The 19,562-nt window shown below is 37.2% G+C and overlaps 1 protein-coding gene across 1 annotated transcript in view; it reads left to right on the forward strand.

The window, feature by feature from the left end:
• DNAJC12 (DnaJ heat shock protein family (Hsp40) member C12) overlaps positions 1-19,562 on the forward strand; it is a 35,458-nt gene that overhangs the window by 4,939 nt on the left and 10,957 nt on the right. The window contains exons 2-3 of the mRNA XM_030335073.1: positions 5,620-5,698; positions 15,411-15,550. Of these exons, the coding sequence (XP_030190933.1) occupies positions 5,620-5,698; positions 15,411-15,550 (219 nt within the window). The remainder of the gene's footprint in view (positions 1-5,619; positions 5,699-15,410; positions 15,551-19,562) is intronic.

Genomic DNA, 19,562 nt, shown 5'->3' on the forward strand with positions numbered 1-19,562 from the left:
TTTTGGAAAGAATACTGCTGAAGTGATATTGTACCTTTTTCAGTGTGTCATATCTGGGTACGGGATGTCAATATGTCCTAATGATCTAAACACATAGTTAAGGTTGTGTTTTTCAGGTTTCTTCTGCCAGGTTTTTCCACTGTAGGGTTACTATTTTCCCTTTGGTAATTAAAAAATATTTTTGGTGAAGATTCTTTGAGGCGATAGTGTTCCACTTCAGACTTTCACTGCCTGATTTTAGCATCTTTTGGTGTATCTTGCCTGTAACAGTTACTACGATGGTATTTGCCAAATGGTAACTTTCTATTTTCTTTATTCACTTTACATTTATTACTTGGAATTCTTCTGTAGAGAAAATATATCCTTTATCCCACATTTACTTATTTATTCAACTACTTTTGTCACTATGGATTAATAGTTACTGTATTTTATGGGTTAAAACACAATACTACCATTATATATTTTGTGGCTTATATTATTTCTATAGCTTATGTTTTGATTATCATTTGATTACAATGATGTAGGATGATCTCACTGAATTTATTTTGGGAATATTGCTAACGTTTGGAGTTTTATATAAGGGAAAAATCCAGTTTCACACTAAGTGAACTGAAATGATGGATACTAATTCACCCACTTATTAAGATGAGTCTTCTCTTTTCTATAGCATATGAATTTCCATCACTAGAATCAGTTCATTCTTTTAATGAATAAATCATAATTTTCAGAAAGCTTCTATTATGCTATAATGGTGTTAAAGAACATCTGTTAGTCTATAATCAAGTATTTATTCAACACTTGGCATTGGGCCAGTACTAGAAGTGATGGGGGTAAAAGAAAACAAAACAAAAAGGTGAGAAATTGTATAAGAACCTTGGCATCCAGCTGAGGAGCCAAACTAATACAAAGGAAATGGAGAAAAAATAAGGAATGTGCTATGTGGTATTGTTGGTAAGTGCAACAGAAATTACAGGAAGACTATCTGAAAAGATTTCAGAGAAGAGATGATGCTTGAAATGATCAGACTAGGTCAAAATTTAGACACATAGAGGGAGAGACAGAAGGCATTTGTGTGGCCAGAGAAAGCTGGAGAAGATTCATCCAAGTGGGAACCGGATTAGTGCCTATTGCACACTGGAGTATTTGCTGACACAGATCAAAATGTTGTGCTAATAGGCTGTGGAAAAGATAAGTTTTTAAGTTTTAAAGTTTAATTTCTAAACTAATATTTTTTTTAAAAAAATTTAATGTTTCTTTAGTTTTGAGACAGAGACAGAGACAGAGACAGAGAGAGTGAATGGAGAAGGGGCAGAGAGAGGGAGACACAGAATCCAAAGCAGGCTCCAGGCTCTGAGCTGTCAATGCAGAGCCCGACATGGGACTTGAACGCACAAACTGTGAGCTGAAGTTGGATGCTCAACTGACTGAGCCACTGGGTGCTCCATAAAAACTAATATACTTTCAATAAGAAGATGTGGGATATGAAGAGAACATGGAGAAAAATATTAGCTTAGATGCTTAAAATCTGGGAGTATATGTGCGTGTATACACATATGCTATATTTATGTGTTATGTAAATACATGCATATATGCGTTAATATTTACAATGTGCATGTCTATATGTGTATGGAGTCAGACTGCCTGAGTTCAAATACTGGCTCTGCTACTTACCAGCCCTATGGCCTTGGGAAAACCACTTAACTTTTCTGTGTATTGACTTCTTAATCTGTAAAATGGGAATAATAACAGTACCCACCTCACAGAGTTGTGGGAATTAAATGAGATGCTATGTGCACAGTGCTTAGAACAGTGCTTGGCATATAATAAGTCTTAATAAATCTTAGCTATTATTATTGTTATTATATATGTATATATATACATATATTATAATCCCTTTTAAGGTAAAACATTATGGTTTTATGCCTCATATAATGCTTTGTAGTTTACATTTCTTCATAGAACTATATTATATAATTTTTCTCAGATTATTAAAAGTCTTCTACTACAAGATGAGTTTTTAAAGTTTATTTATCTATTTTTTTAGAGAGAGTGAGAGAGAGAGAGAGAGAATATGAGCAGGAGAGGGGTAGAGAGAGAGGGACAGAGAGAATCCCAAGCAGGCTCTGAGCCATTAGTGCAGAGCCTGATGTGGTGCTCAATCTCACCAACCATGAGATCATGACCTGAGCTAAGATCAAGAGTCAGCTGCTTGGAGCGCCTGGGTGGCTCAGTCAGTTGAGCGTCCGACTTCGGCTCAGGTCATGATCTCATGGTCTGTGAGTTTGAGCCCCGCATCGGGCTCTGTGCCGAAAGCTCAGGGCCTGGAGCCTGTTTCAGATCCTGTGTCTCCCTCTCTCTCTGACCCTTCCCCGTTCATGCTCTGTCTCTATCTCAAAAAAATAAATTAATGTTAAAAAAAATTAAAAAAAAAAGAGTCAGATGCTTAACCAACTGAGCCACCCAGGTGTCCCTACAAGATGATTTTTTTAATGACTGTAAAATACCTCAGCCTAAGAAATATTTCAGTTAACTTTAATATCTTATTACTGGACACATAAGGTTTTGTTTAAAATTTATAACATTTTATTCATTGAACCTTGTTATAACTAAATAATTTTCCCACCTCTGACTATCTCCTTAGACAAATTTCTATATTGGAATTGTTATATCAAAGAGTAAAAAAAACTATACACTTTTATGTATATATACATATACATAAATATCTCCAATTCTATCACTCTTTGATATCTAGGTAGATAGATAGATAGATCTCTGTATATATCTATTTTCAGGAAATTTGCATCCTCCCCAAGAGAGTATGAGAATGTTCATTTCTTTGTACCCTCAATGACACTGGTCATTATCATGCCTTAGATGTTTTGATATATTTGATTATGAGTAAAGTTGAACATTTGTTTGTATGTTTATTGGCTAGCATAATAGGCAGTTTTCCAGACCATTGAACATTGGATCAGGAAAACAGGATTCAGTGGACCTTGACATGGAGGGCCTCATTTGTCCATGGACTACACTTGGCATGAGCACATGGGGTGGGGATGCCAGGAGATAAATGGAATATTCCCAAGACAAACTAACCTGCTTTACCAGTTGGTTTACCCAGAACCAGCCTACCTAGGAGATTTGTAATAAATTTTGTGACACTAAAACTATAAAAAGTAATGAAAGGCAGATATGGACTATTCTTAATTTTTTTAAATATTAATTTGGCAAAGTAAAGAAAATATAAATGAGAAACTAACAATCACATACATTAGCATTATTGAGAATTAACCATTTTAGTACATTTGCTTCCATGGACTTATACTAGAATGTTTCTTAATGGGATAAAAATGAAAAAATAAAACAACAAAAAAAACCCTCCGAATTTCCTACCTTTGATAGATATGTATAATTTTATCCATTTATCTTATTAAAGTCCTCCAATACATATATACATAAATATGTGTATAAGTGTGTAAAAAATGTATCTTGAAGGGTGAAACCTGTTATCCTGGGGGGCTAAGGGGTAAAGGAACTTTTACTTTTTGTTCTGTATTGATATAAGTATCTTCAAAGAGAGATTATGAAATTCATAAATAGCTTAATTAAAAATGCTTACTACTACTACTAGAATCTTTAGAATTTTTAGTATTTTAAAATTTAAAGACAAGTCTCAGTCTCATTTTCTTTGTTATATAAGCAGTTTATAGTGACTGATGGTCACTATAGGTGACTCTATGGTCACTATAGGTCACTCTGTCGTAACTATAGGTCACTATAGGTCACTCCTAGGGAGCACCTAGGAAGAGGAAACACAATTAATCACAGTTCTGAACAGGAAGTCTATCTCTTCCTGTTATTCTACTGGATTCCCAGTAGATGCTTAACAAAGAAAAGAATAGTTATTAGTCTGGGCATTTAATGCATATGCTTATCTAGTACAGCCTGGCTGTATTATTATTATTTTTTAAAGATTTTATTTTTTAGTAATCTCTACACCCAGGTGGGGCTTGAGCTTACAACCCTGAGATCAAGAGTCACATGCTGTTCCAATTGAGCCAGCCAGGCTTCCCTACAGCATGGCTCTATAAAAGTGAAGAAAATTTTTTCCAAGGATTGATTAAGGATGACATGGAGCTGATAAATTTATGTTTTTACCATGAGTCTTATGACAATTTTAAGCTGAGCCTCTTGAGAATTTGTTTCTCAAACAAGAGGTCCTTTCCTTTCATTAATTAGTGGATAGTAAATATGCAACTTGGTAATAGATCCCTAAGAATTCTGCCATTGGTTAAGATTATTGGATTTGAGAGGCACCTGGGTGGCTCAGTTGGTTGAGTGTCCGACTTTGTCTCAGGTCATGATCTCACAGCTCATGAGTTCAAGCCCCGCATCAGGGGCTGGCTGCTGTCAGCACAGAGCTCACTTCAGATCCTCTGTCTCCCTGTGTCTCTGCCCCTTCCCTGCTCATGCTCTTTCTATCAAAAATAAATGAATATTAAAAAAAAAAAGATTACTGGATTTGAAGTCCAACTTCTTAGTTAACAAAAAATTTGGCTTTTTTAGTAACTAGTTAAATGATTTCAGACAAGTTACTTAACCACTGACATTTAGTTTTAGCTATTATTATTGAGTTCTTACTACAATTAGGCTTTGTGTTAAATGCTCTATTTCTATCATTCATGTAATATAAAGATAAGGAAACTAGGCACATGGAAGTTATACAACTTGCCTAAAGTCTCTGGCAGAACTGGGCTTTAAAATGAAGCAATCAGGGGCACCAGCCTGGCTCAGTCAGTAGAGCATGTGACTCTTGATCTCAGGGTCATGAGTTTGAGCCCCACGTTGGGTGTGGAGCCTACTTAAAATAAAAATTAAAAAACAATATAAAACAAACAAAATAAAACAAATTATATTGTGGAGCCACATAACCACTGTTGTCTCCTGCTGCTGTCACTGGAATTATAATTAACAAAGACAAGTATTGATTATGCATGATAATAAGGTTTAGATGGCTGAGTGAAATCAAATCAAATCAAAATGCCTCTCAAACTTCATATTAGTTTGGCTGAAGTTTCTCTTTTCCCAATCAAAATCTCCAACTACACTGTTAATTGGTAACAAAATTAACAGGTTTGAATTATGTCCTTTTAATTGTGAAATTCTTAATAAAAAAAAGAGGGGGGCAAAAGGCCTAAAGAGGGAACTTTATAATGGGTCATTTATAAACTAGACAGTCATCCTTGAATAATGAATGATGACTAAGCATCTTTTGAAGAACTCAGATGAGTGAACGCCTCTTCTGTGTATTCTTAGAATAAACCTATCTGACCATTTGTGACATTTAAATATATTGAGCTCACAGGTGTCTTGGGCTATCATCTAAATGCAGTAGCAAGTTAAACTGTTATCAGTATTTGGACAGAAGTTTTTATTGAATGCTTTCTGAATTTCATTATCAAGGCATTATTTCTTAGAGTAAAATGTCAAAATACAAATACAAGGATCACAATAAAAGTTGGGTTGATCATGGCTGTTTTGAAAAGGAATGATGCCCAACTTCTTTCTTTATGCTGTTTAATTTGGAATCCTTATTTTTAACATCAGTTTTTGTTTTAGGTTGAACAAATCCTGGCGGAATTTAAAGCCAGAGCCTTGGAATGTCACCCTGACAAGCATCCTGAAAACTCCAAAGCTGGTAAATATTTAATAATGTCTGTTTCCCATAAAAATGAGTAATATCTAAATCTAAAAAGCTATTGAATAATTACCTAATTTTCTTTTATATATTATGCTCAAACTTATTCTTTCATTCAATGCCAAAGAATGTTTTTTGCACTATTGGATGGTAGGAGGGGAGGGAATAGTGTAGGGTCCTTTCTCCAATAGTAGTCATTTCTCATCCATTTCTCTTTCTGCTGTAACATGCTGCTTCCTGGTTTAAAATTTGTTCACTTTATGCTTTATTTCACCAGCTCTTGAGAGTTAACATGACTTAAGTATGTTTGTAACTAGGTGATTGTCTTGATGAGAACTTGATGTATTTTCTTCTTTTGGGGGAACTGAATATGTCTCTATATGATATATGGTAATATATTCATACTTTTGAGTTTTTTCTTTAGCATAATTTAAATTCCCTTATCATAAATTTTGACATAACTGCTCATGTGTATCTCAACTTAAAATAATACAGACAGGAGGAGCACCTGGGTGGCTCAGTCGGTTGAGTGTCCGACTTTGGCTCAGGTCATGATCTCGCGGTCTGTGAGTTCGAGCCCCATGTCGGGCTCTGTGCTGACAGCCCAGAGACTGGAGCCTGCTTCCGATTCTGTGTCTCCCTCTCTCTCTGCCCCTCCCCCGCTCATGCTCTGTCTTTCTCTCTCTCTGTCAAAAATAAATAAACATTTAAAAAAATAATAATACAGACAGGGGCACCTGGGTGGCTCAGTTAAGCACCCAGCTCTTAGTTTCGGTTCTGGTCAGGATCTCGTGGTTTGTGGGTGTAAGCCTTGCATCAGGCTTACTGCAGTCAGCCTGTCAGTGCAGAGCCTGCTTCAGATCCTCTGTCCCTCTCTCTCTGCCCCTCCCCTGTTTGCGCTTTCCCAATAAATAAATAAATATTAAAAAAAATACAAACATACCATTTATCCTTCTTTAACCTGTCTCCCTCCTGCTCCTCTTTTATCTCTCTCCTTCCTTTTAGAGCCAAACTTCCTGAAAAAGAAGTCCACAGTTTATATCTCTACTTCCTTCGCCAATTTTCAATTTATCCCAGGCTGACTTCCCTCTCACCTTTCTTGGAAATGGCTCTTGTAATAGTCATCAAAGACTTCTTGGCTGCCAAATCCAACATTTACTTTTTTAGGTTTTATCTTCCCTGAGTTTGCATCAGAAATTGGCACTGTTGACCAGGCCTCCTTGAAACATTCTTTCTTTTAGGTACCAAGATACACACTCATACTTTTCCTCCAACTTCTTGGGCTTTTCTTTCTTTCTTTCTTTCTTTCTTTCTTTCTTTCTTTCTTTCTTTCTTATCTCTTTTTAATGTTTATTTATTTTTTAGAGACAAAGTGTGAGTGTGAGCAGGGCAGGGCAGAGAGAGAGGGACAGAATCTGAAGCAGGCCCCAGGCTCTGAGTTGTCAGCACAGAGCCTGATGCGGGGCTTGAACTCATGAGTGGTGAGATCATGACCTGAGTGGAAGTCAGACACTTAACCAACTGAGCCACCCAGGCACCCCTTCGGTTTCTCTTTCTGTCTCTGTCGTGACTCCTCTTCTGCCTTAAATTTCCCTCCTAAACTCTCATTTCTGGGCTAACTCCCCACTTTCTCTCTGGAGTCTTTTTTAAAAAAAATGTCTTTATTTGTTTTGGAGACAGAAAGAGAGAGAAAGAGAGCAAGTAGGGGAGGGGCAGAGAGAGAGGGAGACAGAATCTGAAGTAGGCTCCACACTCTGAGCTGTTAGCACAGAGCCTGAAGTAGGGCTTGAACTTGTGACCAGTGAGATCACAACCAGAGCTGAAGTCAGATGCCTAACTGACTGAGCCACCCAGGCACCCCAATTTCTCCCTGGAGTCTTGTCCAAGTCTGTGGCTTCAGTTATTAGCTCTTTGCTGATGGCTTTCCAGTCTATCCTTAACTCAGTTCTCATTCTGATCTTTGGACTCTAGTTTTGAGTGTTCTTAGAAATCTTCGTTTGGAGACATTTCAAAGTCACCCTGTCAGAAACTGAACTCATTGTTTTCCTCTCACCCTCTCTCAAATCTTGCTCATCTTTGTGTTTCCCCATCTTAATAAATGGCAACCCCATCCATTTAATTGGTCAAGCAGAAACCTGTCTCCTTGCTCTCCCTTATGTCTACATCTGTTCAGTTACCAAATGCCTGCTTCTTCCTCTGTCTGGCTCCCTGTGAGGCCTGCACACCTCTCCACCTTGCTTTGATTGGTTAGCTCATCCTCTTGTGTCAGGTTTCAGCTTAGTCATGATTTCCTCTGGGAAGTTATGTGTGCCCCAGTTACCCAGAGCATACTGTACTTCAGGCAGCAAACCGTGTATCACACAATCTCCTTGTTGCCTATTTGCTTATTAGTCATGCTGAAAGCTCAGTGAGGCAGGCCTCCTGCTATCTTGTTCATAGTAATATGCCCCTCGCATATTACTCGCATAGCACCTACCATGGAGGACACCTACTTTGTGCAAATCATTTATTGAATGAGTGAATGAATAAATTTCATGAACATTTCTTTAGGAGACATATTAATTACCTCTTTGAACTGGAGTTAGTATTAAGATAGATGCCCTGACGTACAAGTATAAAAATTTGACAAAAACTTAAAAACAACTACCACCCCAGGTTATTCTTTAACTGGGTTCTTTTCCAATAAAGCGTGGCTTTGAGTTGTTTCTCTGTCCCTGGCAAACAATTTCTATTTGGGGTACATGATGAATCACTGTGCAATCATTGCCATTTCTGGTTACCATAGTGATGGGAATTTTCACGTACGGGCTACCTCAAGGCTTCTTGTTCAGAGAAACACTGAACTGTAAATATTGTTTAAAATGAAAGGTACACAGACATCAATATCTTCCCCTGTCGGGCTTGTAGTTGATAGATGATTCAATCTTTGGGTAGAAATTGTTTTCAAGTCTGTTTAAGCATCCATTTAATCAATTTAGATTAATATGACCTTCTGAAAATTTAAGTGGTTCTTTATACACTTGAAGAAGGATTAAGAATACTGATAAAAATATTGTAAAATGTTAAACAAAAATTCATCCGGTGCTGAATTTTAGTTTGACAGAAATTCAGAATACATTAGGCAGATTTTGAAACATATTTCATTAAGGTGAAAGTTTATAGAGCAACTACATTATACTTGAATGTATACCTTTTTAGTTCATTAAGTGTAGTCTTAATCATTTCCATTACTAATTACTAATTTGTTATCATGATGGAGTAGTAGATATGGAGCACAATCTTGTCTGTCTGGATTGCTCCTAGCTCCCACTTATGAGCTAGTTGAACTTGGACAATCTCTTTGAGCCACAGTGTTCTAATAGGAAAAATGGGGAGACTAATAACATTATTGCTTCATGCACCTGATGTGGAGACTAACATTCCTGAGCATGCAGGAATAGCTCAGTGAATGTTGGCAATTATGACTCACTGGACTTTCTTTAGTTGTTGTTGTTTTTTTTAATGCAGGATTCCAAGATAAAAATTTAATAGAATGAGATAGTTTTCTTTTTTGTAAGTAAACATTACATCTTTCTCCTTTTCATTCTTTTTTTTTTTTTAATTCTAAATCGAAGGCTTTTAGGTTTTGAGAAATCCCTTCTCCTCTTCAGGTGGGGGTGATGTAGGCAGCACCAGTTATGCTATAGACATTGTGTCACTGAGCTCAAAATCTCCTGGCTGGTGTTCATGACAGTCCTGTGTGTACACGTGACAGTAACTGTTCCAGGCCAATGCTTTATTAACTTCTCTCTGACCTTGAAGAAGGGGATTTCAGACTGAATTAAAGATCTGTGAAATGGTATTTTTGTTATTGATTTGTAGGCTTCAAAAACATTGGGGTATTTGAAGGAGAGCTCCTTGTCCTTGGTAACTGATATCTTCTCATGTCTCCATGCTTTCCTACTTTAAAAACTCTTTATTGCTTTTTTATCTGTGAATAAAAATAACATACAGTAATAAATAATGTTGAAAGTGAAAGTCCTCTCTTATCTCTCCCTAGCAGAGAAACACTATTAACAGTCGTGTATTTTCCTCCAGATTTTTTTCAAGGTATGTTCTGATATTATATTTTTATTATTATTTTTCAAGTAATTGTAAGTGGCCTACATTTAAAACGTGGCTATAATAATACAAATTCTATTGTGAAATATGAATTTAAAAGAATTTCTGTATTTTCAGAACAGACCTAGGAGTTAAATCAGAATGTCTTTCAAAGGTCTCAGTGTCATTTGCTTACGTAAGCTTATAAAATGAGATCTCTCTTCTCAGAACTGGTAAATGTTTATCTTGTGTGATTCATTTGATTAGCTACATATTAAAGGGCAAATATAAACCCAAACTCATTTTTATTAAATGTGGTGGAGAGGATGGAACAAGGAAAGGCCACCTATCAGGAAAGATAAAGTCTCTTTAGCTTTCTGCTTATCAATTGTTGTCAAGGCATTGACATCAGAATAATCCCAAGCAGCCTTATTTCATTCTGGAGACTCTGTAAAACAGGTTAACAGTAATGTGCAAAGAAAAGGTGACTCATAGGGGCATGTGGGTGGTTCAGTCAGTTCAGCATCCGACTTCAGCTCAGGTCATGACCTTGCAGTTCATGGCTTTGAGCCCCGCATCAGGCTCTGTGCTGACAGCTCAGAGCCTGGAGCCTGCTTCATGTTCTGTATCTACCTCTCTCTTTGCCCCTTCCCCACTCATGCTGTCTGTCTCTCTCCCAAAAATAAATATACATTAAAAAAATAGAAAAAAATAAAAGGTGACTCATAGATAAATATATAAATCTTTACAACCACTGCTGTGGTAGTAACTGGCATATGCATCTGTGGTGATAATTTAATGAGCTTTTTATTCCTGTTGGAAAAAGTGACATCTTCTTTGTACAGTGGGACATTTAAATTGTCGTCAGCAGCAGGAAGGATTACTCACTGGAGTGAGCTGCTATGGCAAGATGCTTTTTATTAGTTTGTTTATTTCCCTGTAATTTTCAATAACCCCATCTTTAGGGTCTTTCCTTTAATCCACCAGTTGCTCCTACCTCCAGTGGTGATATTAAGTAGCAAATGACCTGTGAGGTACTGTGCTGTCCAGCTTTGGAGTAGGGTCTTGGAGGGACCCTGCTGTGGCAGGAAGTATGTCTGGTTGTTGGGGGAACACTTAAAGTGGTGGTGTTTGGAGGATGGGGGCTCAGAAATACCAAATCTTTACCACCTGGGGTATAGAAGTATTTCAGTATTTCCAGTACCATCAGTGTTGATGGTACATTTGCTTCAACACCTGTTTGAGAGACTCTTGACTAATTCCAATGAGGTATTTTAAGCACTATCAGAGCAATTTAATTAGTTTCCCCACTGATACTATTAAAATGTTCCTAATTCACAAAGTGTTTGAAGAATATGTGTCATTTCTTTGGTGGTTGGAGCTCAGAAAATAGTACTATATAACATCTTTATTATATTCACCTCAAAATAGGAAACATTCACTCATTGATTCATTGAACAAATACTTTTTGAGCACCTGCTATGCTGTTTCAATGCAAAGGATATAGCAGAGAACAAAACAGATAAAGTCTCTGTTTTCACAGAGTTTGTATTCTGGTAGAGGGGATAGATCATAAACAAATAAATACATAGTGGCCCAGGACAAGTACTATAAAGAAAAGTAAAGTAGGGCAAGGGAGATAAAAGCATGGGGCTAATGTACAGGCATTTTATATAACATAGTCAGGGAAGACCACCTCCACAAGACAGCATTTGTGATGACATCTGAAGGAAGTAAGCCATATGAGTGCCTGGGGTAAAAGTATTCTTTGTGGAAAGGATTGTAAATGCCAAAGTCCTGCTTGGCATACTCAAGGAGGATCAGGGAAGCTCCTTTGGCTGTATCAAGGGAGATGGGGAAAGCAGAAGAAAATGAGGTCAGAGAAGGAAGAGAAGGTAGAGGGCAGGCAGAGCATGTTAGGCCTACTAGCCATGCCATTTCTCGTAAGAATTTTTAGTTTTGAGGAGAGGAGTGATATTTTATTACTTATTTTTAAAAAGGTCTCTCTGACTGCTGTGTAGAAAACAGATTGAGGCAAAGGCAAGGAGATTGGTTGAGAAGCTGGTATAATACTCCAACCAAGAGAAGATGGCAGCTTGAACCAGAGCAGTGATAGTGGAAATGGCAGCAAGGGGTCAGATCTTGGATATATTTTAAAAGTAGAGCCACTAGGGTTTGCTAAGGGATTAGAAGTGAGATGTGAGAGAAAGATAAAAGTCAAGGATGACTCCAAGTGCACAGAAAACTAATGAAATATTTTCTGACCCCCCAAGCAGAATCAATTGTGTCTCTATATTTCTTTTTTTTTAAGTTTATTTAGAGAGAGAGAGAGAGAGAGAGAGGCCCTTGCCTCTATATTTCTATCACATGATTTTGAAATGGTTTGTTTATGTGTCTGATTCCTTACTAGACTTTGAGCTTCTGAAGGGCACAACTTGGATCTTACTGATGAATGATGACATTTTATTATCCCTGGAGGTGGAGAAGAAAGTGGAGATTGGAGGGTAGCATCCATTGCAGGAAAATGGAAAGTGCAGGAAGGAAGGGAGTGCAGGAAAATGGAAAGTGCATGAATGGAAGTGGAGAGCACCAGCTGGGGAACCTGGCCCGTTAGGGTTTGATTTTGTGGCTCCATCACTTGATGTTTTGGGACTTTGGGCAAGTTACATCAACTCCTTCAGCCTTAGATTCTTTAAAATGGGAATAATAATAATAATAATATCCACCTCATAAGGTTGTTGTGAAAAAGAAAGAAACTCTGTACTCATTAGTAATTACTTCCCATTTTCCCCTGTCCAGCCCCTGGTAACTATGAATCTACTTACTCTCTCTACAGATTCATCCATTCTGGATATTTTATATCAATGGTATTATACAATATGTGGCCTTTTGTGACTGACTTCTTTCATTTAGCATAGTGTTTTCAAGTCTCATCCATTTTGTAGCATGTTTTAGTACTTAATTTATTTTGTGGCTGAGTGATAATTTCATTAAATGTATATACCACAGGGGCACCTGGGTGACTCAGTGGTTGAGTGTCTGACTCTTGATTTCAGCTCAGGTCATGATCCCAGTGTCATGGAATCGAGCCCCGCATCTCTCTCTCTCTCTCTCCCTTTGCCCTTCTCCCCCCATTTGCACTTTCTCTCTAAAATAAAAAAATATATATATGCATTTGTTTATCCAACTACTAGCTGATGGAAATTTGAGTTGTTTACACTTTATGGTTAGTATAAATAGTGTAACTATGAACGTTCATATACAAGTTTTTGTGTGGGTGTGTGTTTTCATTTTTCCTGGGTGTATGTTTAGGGTTGGAATTTTTGGGTCATATGGTAACTCTATGTTTAACATTTTGATGAACTGGTAAACTGTTGGGTATTTTTTGTTTTGTTTTGTTTTGTTTTATTTATTTATTTTGAGAGAGAGAAAGAGAGAACAAATGGGGGAGGGGAAGAAAGAGAGAGAGAGAGAGAGAATCCCAAGCAGGCTCTGCACTCTCAGCACAGAGCCTGACATGGGTCTCAAACCTACAAACCGTGAGATCATGATCTGAGCCGAAATCACAAGTTGGACGCTTAACTGACTGAGGCGTCCAGGCGACCCTGGTAAATTGTTTTTCAAAACAGTTATACTGTTTTACAATCCCACCTGCAATACATGAGGCTTCAAATTTCTCCACATCCTCACCAACACTTGTTATTATCTATCTTTTTATTTTAGCCATTCTAGTGATTATGAAGTGTTATCTCACTGTGGTTTTGATTTGTATTTTCCCAATGACTAATGATGAACATTTACTCATGTGTTTATTGCTCATTTGTATATCTTCTTTGGAGAAATGTCTATTCATTTCCTTTACTAATTTTTAAATAGGCTATTAGTCTTTTTATTGAGTTGTAAGAATTTATATATTTTAGATATACATTCCTCATCACATCTCTAATTTGAAAATATTTTCTTCCATTCCATGGTTTGTCTTTTCACTTTCTTGATGATCTCTGAAGCACAAAATTTTCAGTTTTGATGAAGTACAATTTTGTTTCATTTGTTCGTTGCTTGCACTTGTGCTTTTGGTGTCATGTCTGAAGAGCTGTTGCCTAATCCAAGGTCACAAGGATTTACTACCATATTTTTTCTCAGAGTTTTATAGTTTTAGCTTGTACATTTAGATCTATGACCCATTTTATCACTTCTTGGCATTTTGGCTAAGATCAAATGTAAGTCTATGATCCGTTTTGAGTTAGTATTTGTATATGGTGTGAGGTAGGGATCCAATTTCATTCTATTATATGTGGATATCCAGTTGTCCCGCACCATTTGTTGAAAAGACAATTTTTTTTCCCAATTTAATGATCTTGGTAGTTTTGTAGAAAACAAATTGACTGTAAATTTGAGGGTTTATTTCTTTCAACAGTATTTTATAGTTTTCAACATATAAATCTTCCACTTCTTTTGTTACCATTTTTTCTAAGTATTTTATTCTTTTGGATGCCATTGTAAATGGAATTCCTTAATTTCATTTTTCAGATTGCTCATTGCTACTGTATAGAAGCACAATTGATTTTTGTGTATTGATCTTATATACTGTTCTATAGAAAGTTTTAACTTCATGGGCACCCAGATGGCTCAGTTGGTTAGGCATCTTACTCTTGATTTCAGTTTGGGTCATGATCTCATGGTTTGTGAATTCGAGCCCTGCATCTGGCTCTGCACTAACAGTGCAGAGCCTGCTTGGGATTCTTTCTCTCTTATTTTCTCTGACCCTCCCCCACTCACACTGTCTCTCTCTCACTCAAAAAAAAGGTGCTGCAATGGAAATAATCCAGCTCCACGAGAGAGAGAGAGAGAGAGAGAGAGAGAGAAAATTTTAACTTCATTGAGGAGCAGAAGAGACATTGCAAGTGTTTCCAAAAGGGACACGAATGGTTTCTATTGTATGCCATCTGGTCAAATAGATCATTGACAAAGCTACCACTTATCAACTACCTACCATTTTGTGTCTTGTGCTTAAAACTTCCCAATATCTTCTTATTGCTCTTACAACAAAAAACCAGACCAGAATCCTTAGGCCTCTAAAGTCCTGGATGATCAGGCCCTTGTCTAGTCCACAGCCCCATTCTTCATTGTTCTTTCCAGCCCTGTGTCCTCCAGCCACATTGGCATCCTCTACTTTTTCTAAATCACCATGCTCTTTCCTGCCTTAGAGTCTTCATTTACACTGTTCCTCTAGCCTGATCACTGCCCTTCCTCATAACTACCACTAGAAAAGGTAGTTTTCTTCCTAGTAGATAAAATTGTAATTTTGAAAATGTTTATAAATGTCAGTCCCACTAAATAGTTCATGTATACTGTTCACACTTGTGTCATTAGCATCTGTAACAGCATCTGGCACATCACTGGAGCTCAGTAAAAGGAGTGGCTAAATTGTGAGTCAGACACTTTACATACATGATCTCACTTGTCCTTACGATTCACTTCACAAGAGGAAACTAAAGCTTGAAAAGGTGAACTGGCTCAAGGTCACACAGTGAGTAAAAAACAGAGACATACTCCAGTGAGATCAGTTTGCTTGGGAGTTTAAAATAACTCCTCCAGGAAAGAAGTGCTCATCTTTTGATTTGTTTTCCAGTGGAGACTTTTCAGAAACTGCAGAAGGCAAAGGAAATTCTGACTAATACAGAGAGTCGTGCCCGGTATGACCATTGGCGAAGGAGCCAGATGTCAATGCCATTCCAGCAGTGGGAAGCTTTGAGTGATTCGGTGAAAACAGTAAGTTTCTCTCCAGGATGATGTGAATTTATGAAGCTCAGGCTTCCCATGGATTAGACCCACACAAGAGCTCAAGAAGTCAATAAGTAAAGGAGGGAGACCAAGAAGCTGGTAGAATCTGTATATAACTCAGTGTCCACAAACTTCTGTGAGGGAAAATTCAATGGATCAGTGCCAGAAGAGCTCATGACTGCAAGAGCTCATTGGCTGTTTGATTCAATATATACAGTCCTCATTATCATTTATTGTTTTACACATTCTGATAACTGTGCTTCTCAAGTTGCTCATATAATACTGCTGAATTTGAACCAATGCAAATTAATCTCCTCCATCTTTTTAGTCCATATCAACCTGTTCTCTTGTCAAGGCTTATGAATTCTGTAAAACACAGAGTTTGATTAATTAAAGAAAACTGTAAATTATTTTAAGCTTATTATTGTTATAGGTTCAGAGAGACTTCTTAAACCATTGTGTTCTCTTTCTTCATGCTATTAAAAAAACTAAATATAGGGGCCTAGGGTGGCTCAATCAGTTGAGTGTCTGAGTCTTGATTTTGGGTCAGGTCATGATCCCAGGGTCATGGGATCCAGCCCTGCATCAATCTCTGCATTGAGGTTAGAGCCTGCTTAAGATTCTCTCTCTCTCTTTCTCATTCTCTCTCCCTCTGCCCCTTCACTGCTCATATGCATGCATGCTCATTCTCTCTTTCAAAAAAAAAAACCCTAAAAAAAAATAAGTATAATTACCATGTTATATACTTATTTTGTTCTTACATTGACCTTTATATATTATATAGAAAATATGATTTAAAAATTTTTCTACATTCTCAAGTATGACTTATTATCCAGCTTTTTAAAATAGGGACACTTTTTTATGACATGAGACTTAAAATACACAAGTTACTTTATTATATGTATATTTACTTATTTAAATGCAAGTTAGTTAACATAAGTATAGTATTGGTTTCAGGAGTAGAACCAAGTGATTCATCACTTACATATAACACCCAGTGCTCATCCTAACAAGTGTCTTCCTTAATGCCCATCACCCATTTAGTTCATCCCCCACGAACTTTCCCTCCAGCAACCCTCAGTTTGTTCTCTGTATTTAAGAGTCTCTTATGGTTTGCTTCCCTCTATGTTTTTATCTTATTTTATTTTTCCTTCCCTTCCCCTATGTTTATCTGTTTTGTTTCTTAAATTCACAAATGGGTAAAATAATATGGCATTTGTCTTTCTCTGACTGACTTATTTCACTTAACATGATACTCTCTAGTTCCATTTATGTTGTTGCAAATGGCAAGATTTCATTCTTTTTGATTGCCAAGTAATATTCCAGTGTGTGTGTGTGTGTGTGTGTGTGTGTGTGTACACAAATTACTTTATAGGCAAGTCTTTAGGGACATTTGATAGAATTAGTCTATAAAACGATTCACATCTCTTAAATTACACCCCTTCGGTCATTTAGATTTCCTTCTTAACAGTTTTTATTTAAAAAAGACAAGCAAATTGTTTTTTCACTGATAAAAGACCTATAATAGTGAGGGAGAGTCTTTGACATAATGGGGAAAACATTGCAAAACTCTCAAAGTGTATATAGTTGAAAGCCACTCTACATAAAATGTAAACTGTTTTCTTCATCTCATATTGGAATAAGTAATATATTCATGTGATTTGTTTCAAGTAGGTTAATTATTTATGAAGGATTAACCATATGATTATTGCGTATATACACAAAATAACTAGATTCTTTAAAAAAAATAGTAACTACTTCAAAAATAAGAGTTTTTTCCTTTCCATTGTGTATATCCAAAATTCCTTGTTGACACTGACTAAATAAACACTGTTCCACCATCTCCACATAACCATATTTCCATTCTCCTGAGTATGACACGTTGTAACTGCAATTGAATTAGTGACCCTTGCTATGCTAATACGCTTTGATTTACAATGTGCTTTTTTTTCTTTTTTTGATGATCTACTGAACTCTGTTATTTAATTTTAACCACTAATATCAAATTAGCTGTGGATTTTTCAAAAACTTTTCTCCAAATTTCTCCTTTATATTGCCAATGTCTTTCCTTTAAATGCTAATTTTCTGTCTCCAAACATGTCATTTCTGCCTTGAATTTAGGTTAACTACGGACTGTTTGAAGTCTTACAATATAATATAATATTGTATTTTATTTTTTGTTTTTATTTTTCTTAATGTTTATTTATTTTGAGAGAGTGTACGTGTGCATGAGGCAGAGAGAGAGGGAGGGAGAGAATCCCAAGCAGCCTCCACACTGTCACCACAGAGCCTGGTGCAGGGGTCTATTCCACAAACTGTGAGATCATGACTTGAGTCGAAATCAAGAGTCAGATGCTTAACCGACTGCGCCACCCAGGTGCCTCGATATGGGTTTTAAATAAAGGGATATGGGGAGAGGTCTTCAGTTATCCCAGCCTTTGGGTCTTGGGGTAATCTGAAAACAGAGACCTTTCTAACTCAAAGGATCTTAGGGAAATTCACTGCTGTGATGCTAAATGGTTTTACCCCAAGGAATCCAGGATATGAATGGTTCTCCCTCTAGTTCTGAAATACATGGCAGAATGGCTTTAGAGTGGCTGTGGGAAAATGGTTGCAGCAAAGCTACAATCAAAATAAAGTGCTGGGAAAAATTCTTATAAACTGTTGTAACTGTCCTGTCATATCCATTGCTATACATTTTATAAAGAGTTAATGGAAACAGATTTTTAGTGAATTGATTGTTTGACAAATTGATTACTTCTGGGAGAGCTTGTTGGGACTGCCAGTTACCCTCACGTGGGTCTATTTGTCTACTGATTGTTTCTGGGTTCCTGGGCTCAGCGCGGTGCCCTTGTGGTGAGTCCAGCTGGCTACAGACTACTAGGGAAGCTTCCTATTATGCCTGGGTGGCTAGGCTATCCTCCATCAGATGGGAAACAGTGTGCAATTCAGCACCTTCTGAGCCAGTTTAGAAGGCAGTCTGTTCTAATTGAACATTATACAAAAGCAGAGATTATATGCAAACTTATGCTGCCCTCCAGTCTGTCTATATATCTATATCTGTAACTATATTTTATGTATATGCATATGAATATACATATATTTATGTATCTATATTTGGATATATATATATTTACCTTTTAATAGAGTTGAGATCATGCTATTAATGACCACTAATGACCATTGTGGCCTATTATTCATTAACACCATGCCATCAATACTCCCAATTGTATCAAAAAGTTGTGATGAACAGATTTATCTAAAAGATTCCAAGAAGGGGGGCGTCTGGCTAGCTCAATCCGTATAGCATGCGACACTTGATCTCAGAGTTATGGGTTGAAGCCCCATGTTGGGCACAGAGTTTCCTTAAAAATAAATAAATAAATAAATAAATAAATAAATAAATAAATAAAAAGGTCCCAAGAAGGCATTTTACCCCTTTGCACTTTCCCTTTCTTCTTGTTGAGGTGCTTCTCCCGGCTCCTTCCTGGGAGGTCAATGTTAGTGCTCCTGAGAGAGGAGATAAGAAATTGTGGTATCTCTCCAAGCTCTTTTAAGAAGCTGTTGCTCTGATGAACCCCTGGCCCCTGCCTAGCAGCGTTTGCCTGGGCGAACCAAGCTGGTCACATCCCCATGCAATACTCAGAGCTTCCTTCCTATGTTGCTTTGTTTAAACTGGTAAATAAGGAAAGCTTGGGTCGCTCAGTCTGTTGAGCGTCTGACTTTGGCTCAGGTCATGATCTCACCATCTGTGAGTTTGAGCCCCACGTCAGGCTCTGCTGACAGCTCGGAGCCTGAAGCCTGCTTCGGGCTCTGTCCCTCTCTTTGTCCCTCCCCAACTTGTGCTCTGTCTCTCTCTCTCTCTCTCTCAAAAATAAAATTTAAAACATAAAAGAAAGTAAAAAAAAAAAACTGGTAAATAAAATGGTGCCCGCAGGTAGAAGTTGGCAACCCCAGTATTTTAAGATAGTTCAGATAGGCGTGCCTGGGTGGCTCATTT

The sequence above is a fragment of the Lynx canadensis genome, chromosome D2 (genome assembly GCF_007474595.2).
Source record: "Lynx canadensis isolate LIC74 chromosome D2, mLynCan4.pri.v2, whole genome shotgun sequence".
Taxonomy (NCBI): Eukaryota; Metazoa; Chordata; class Mammalia; order Carnivora; family Felidae; genus Lynx; species Lynx canadensis.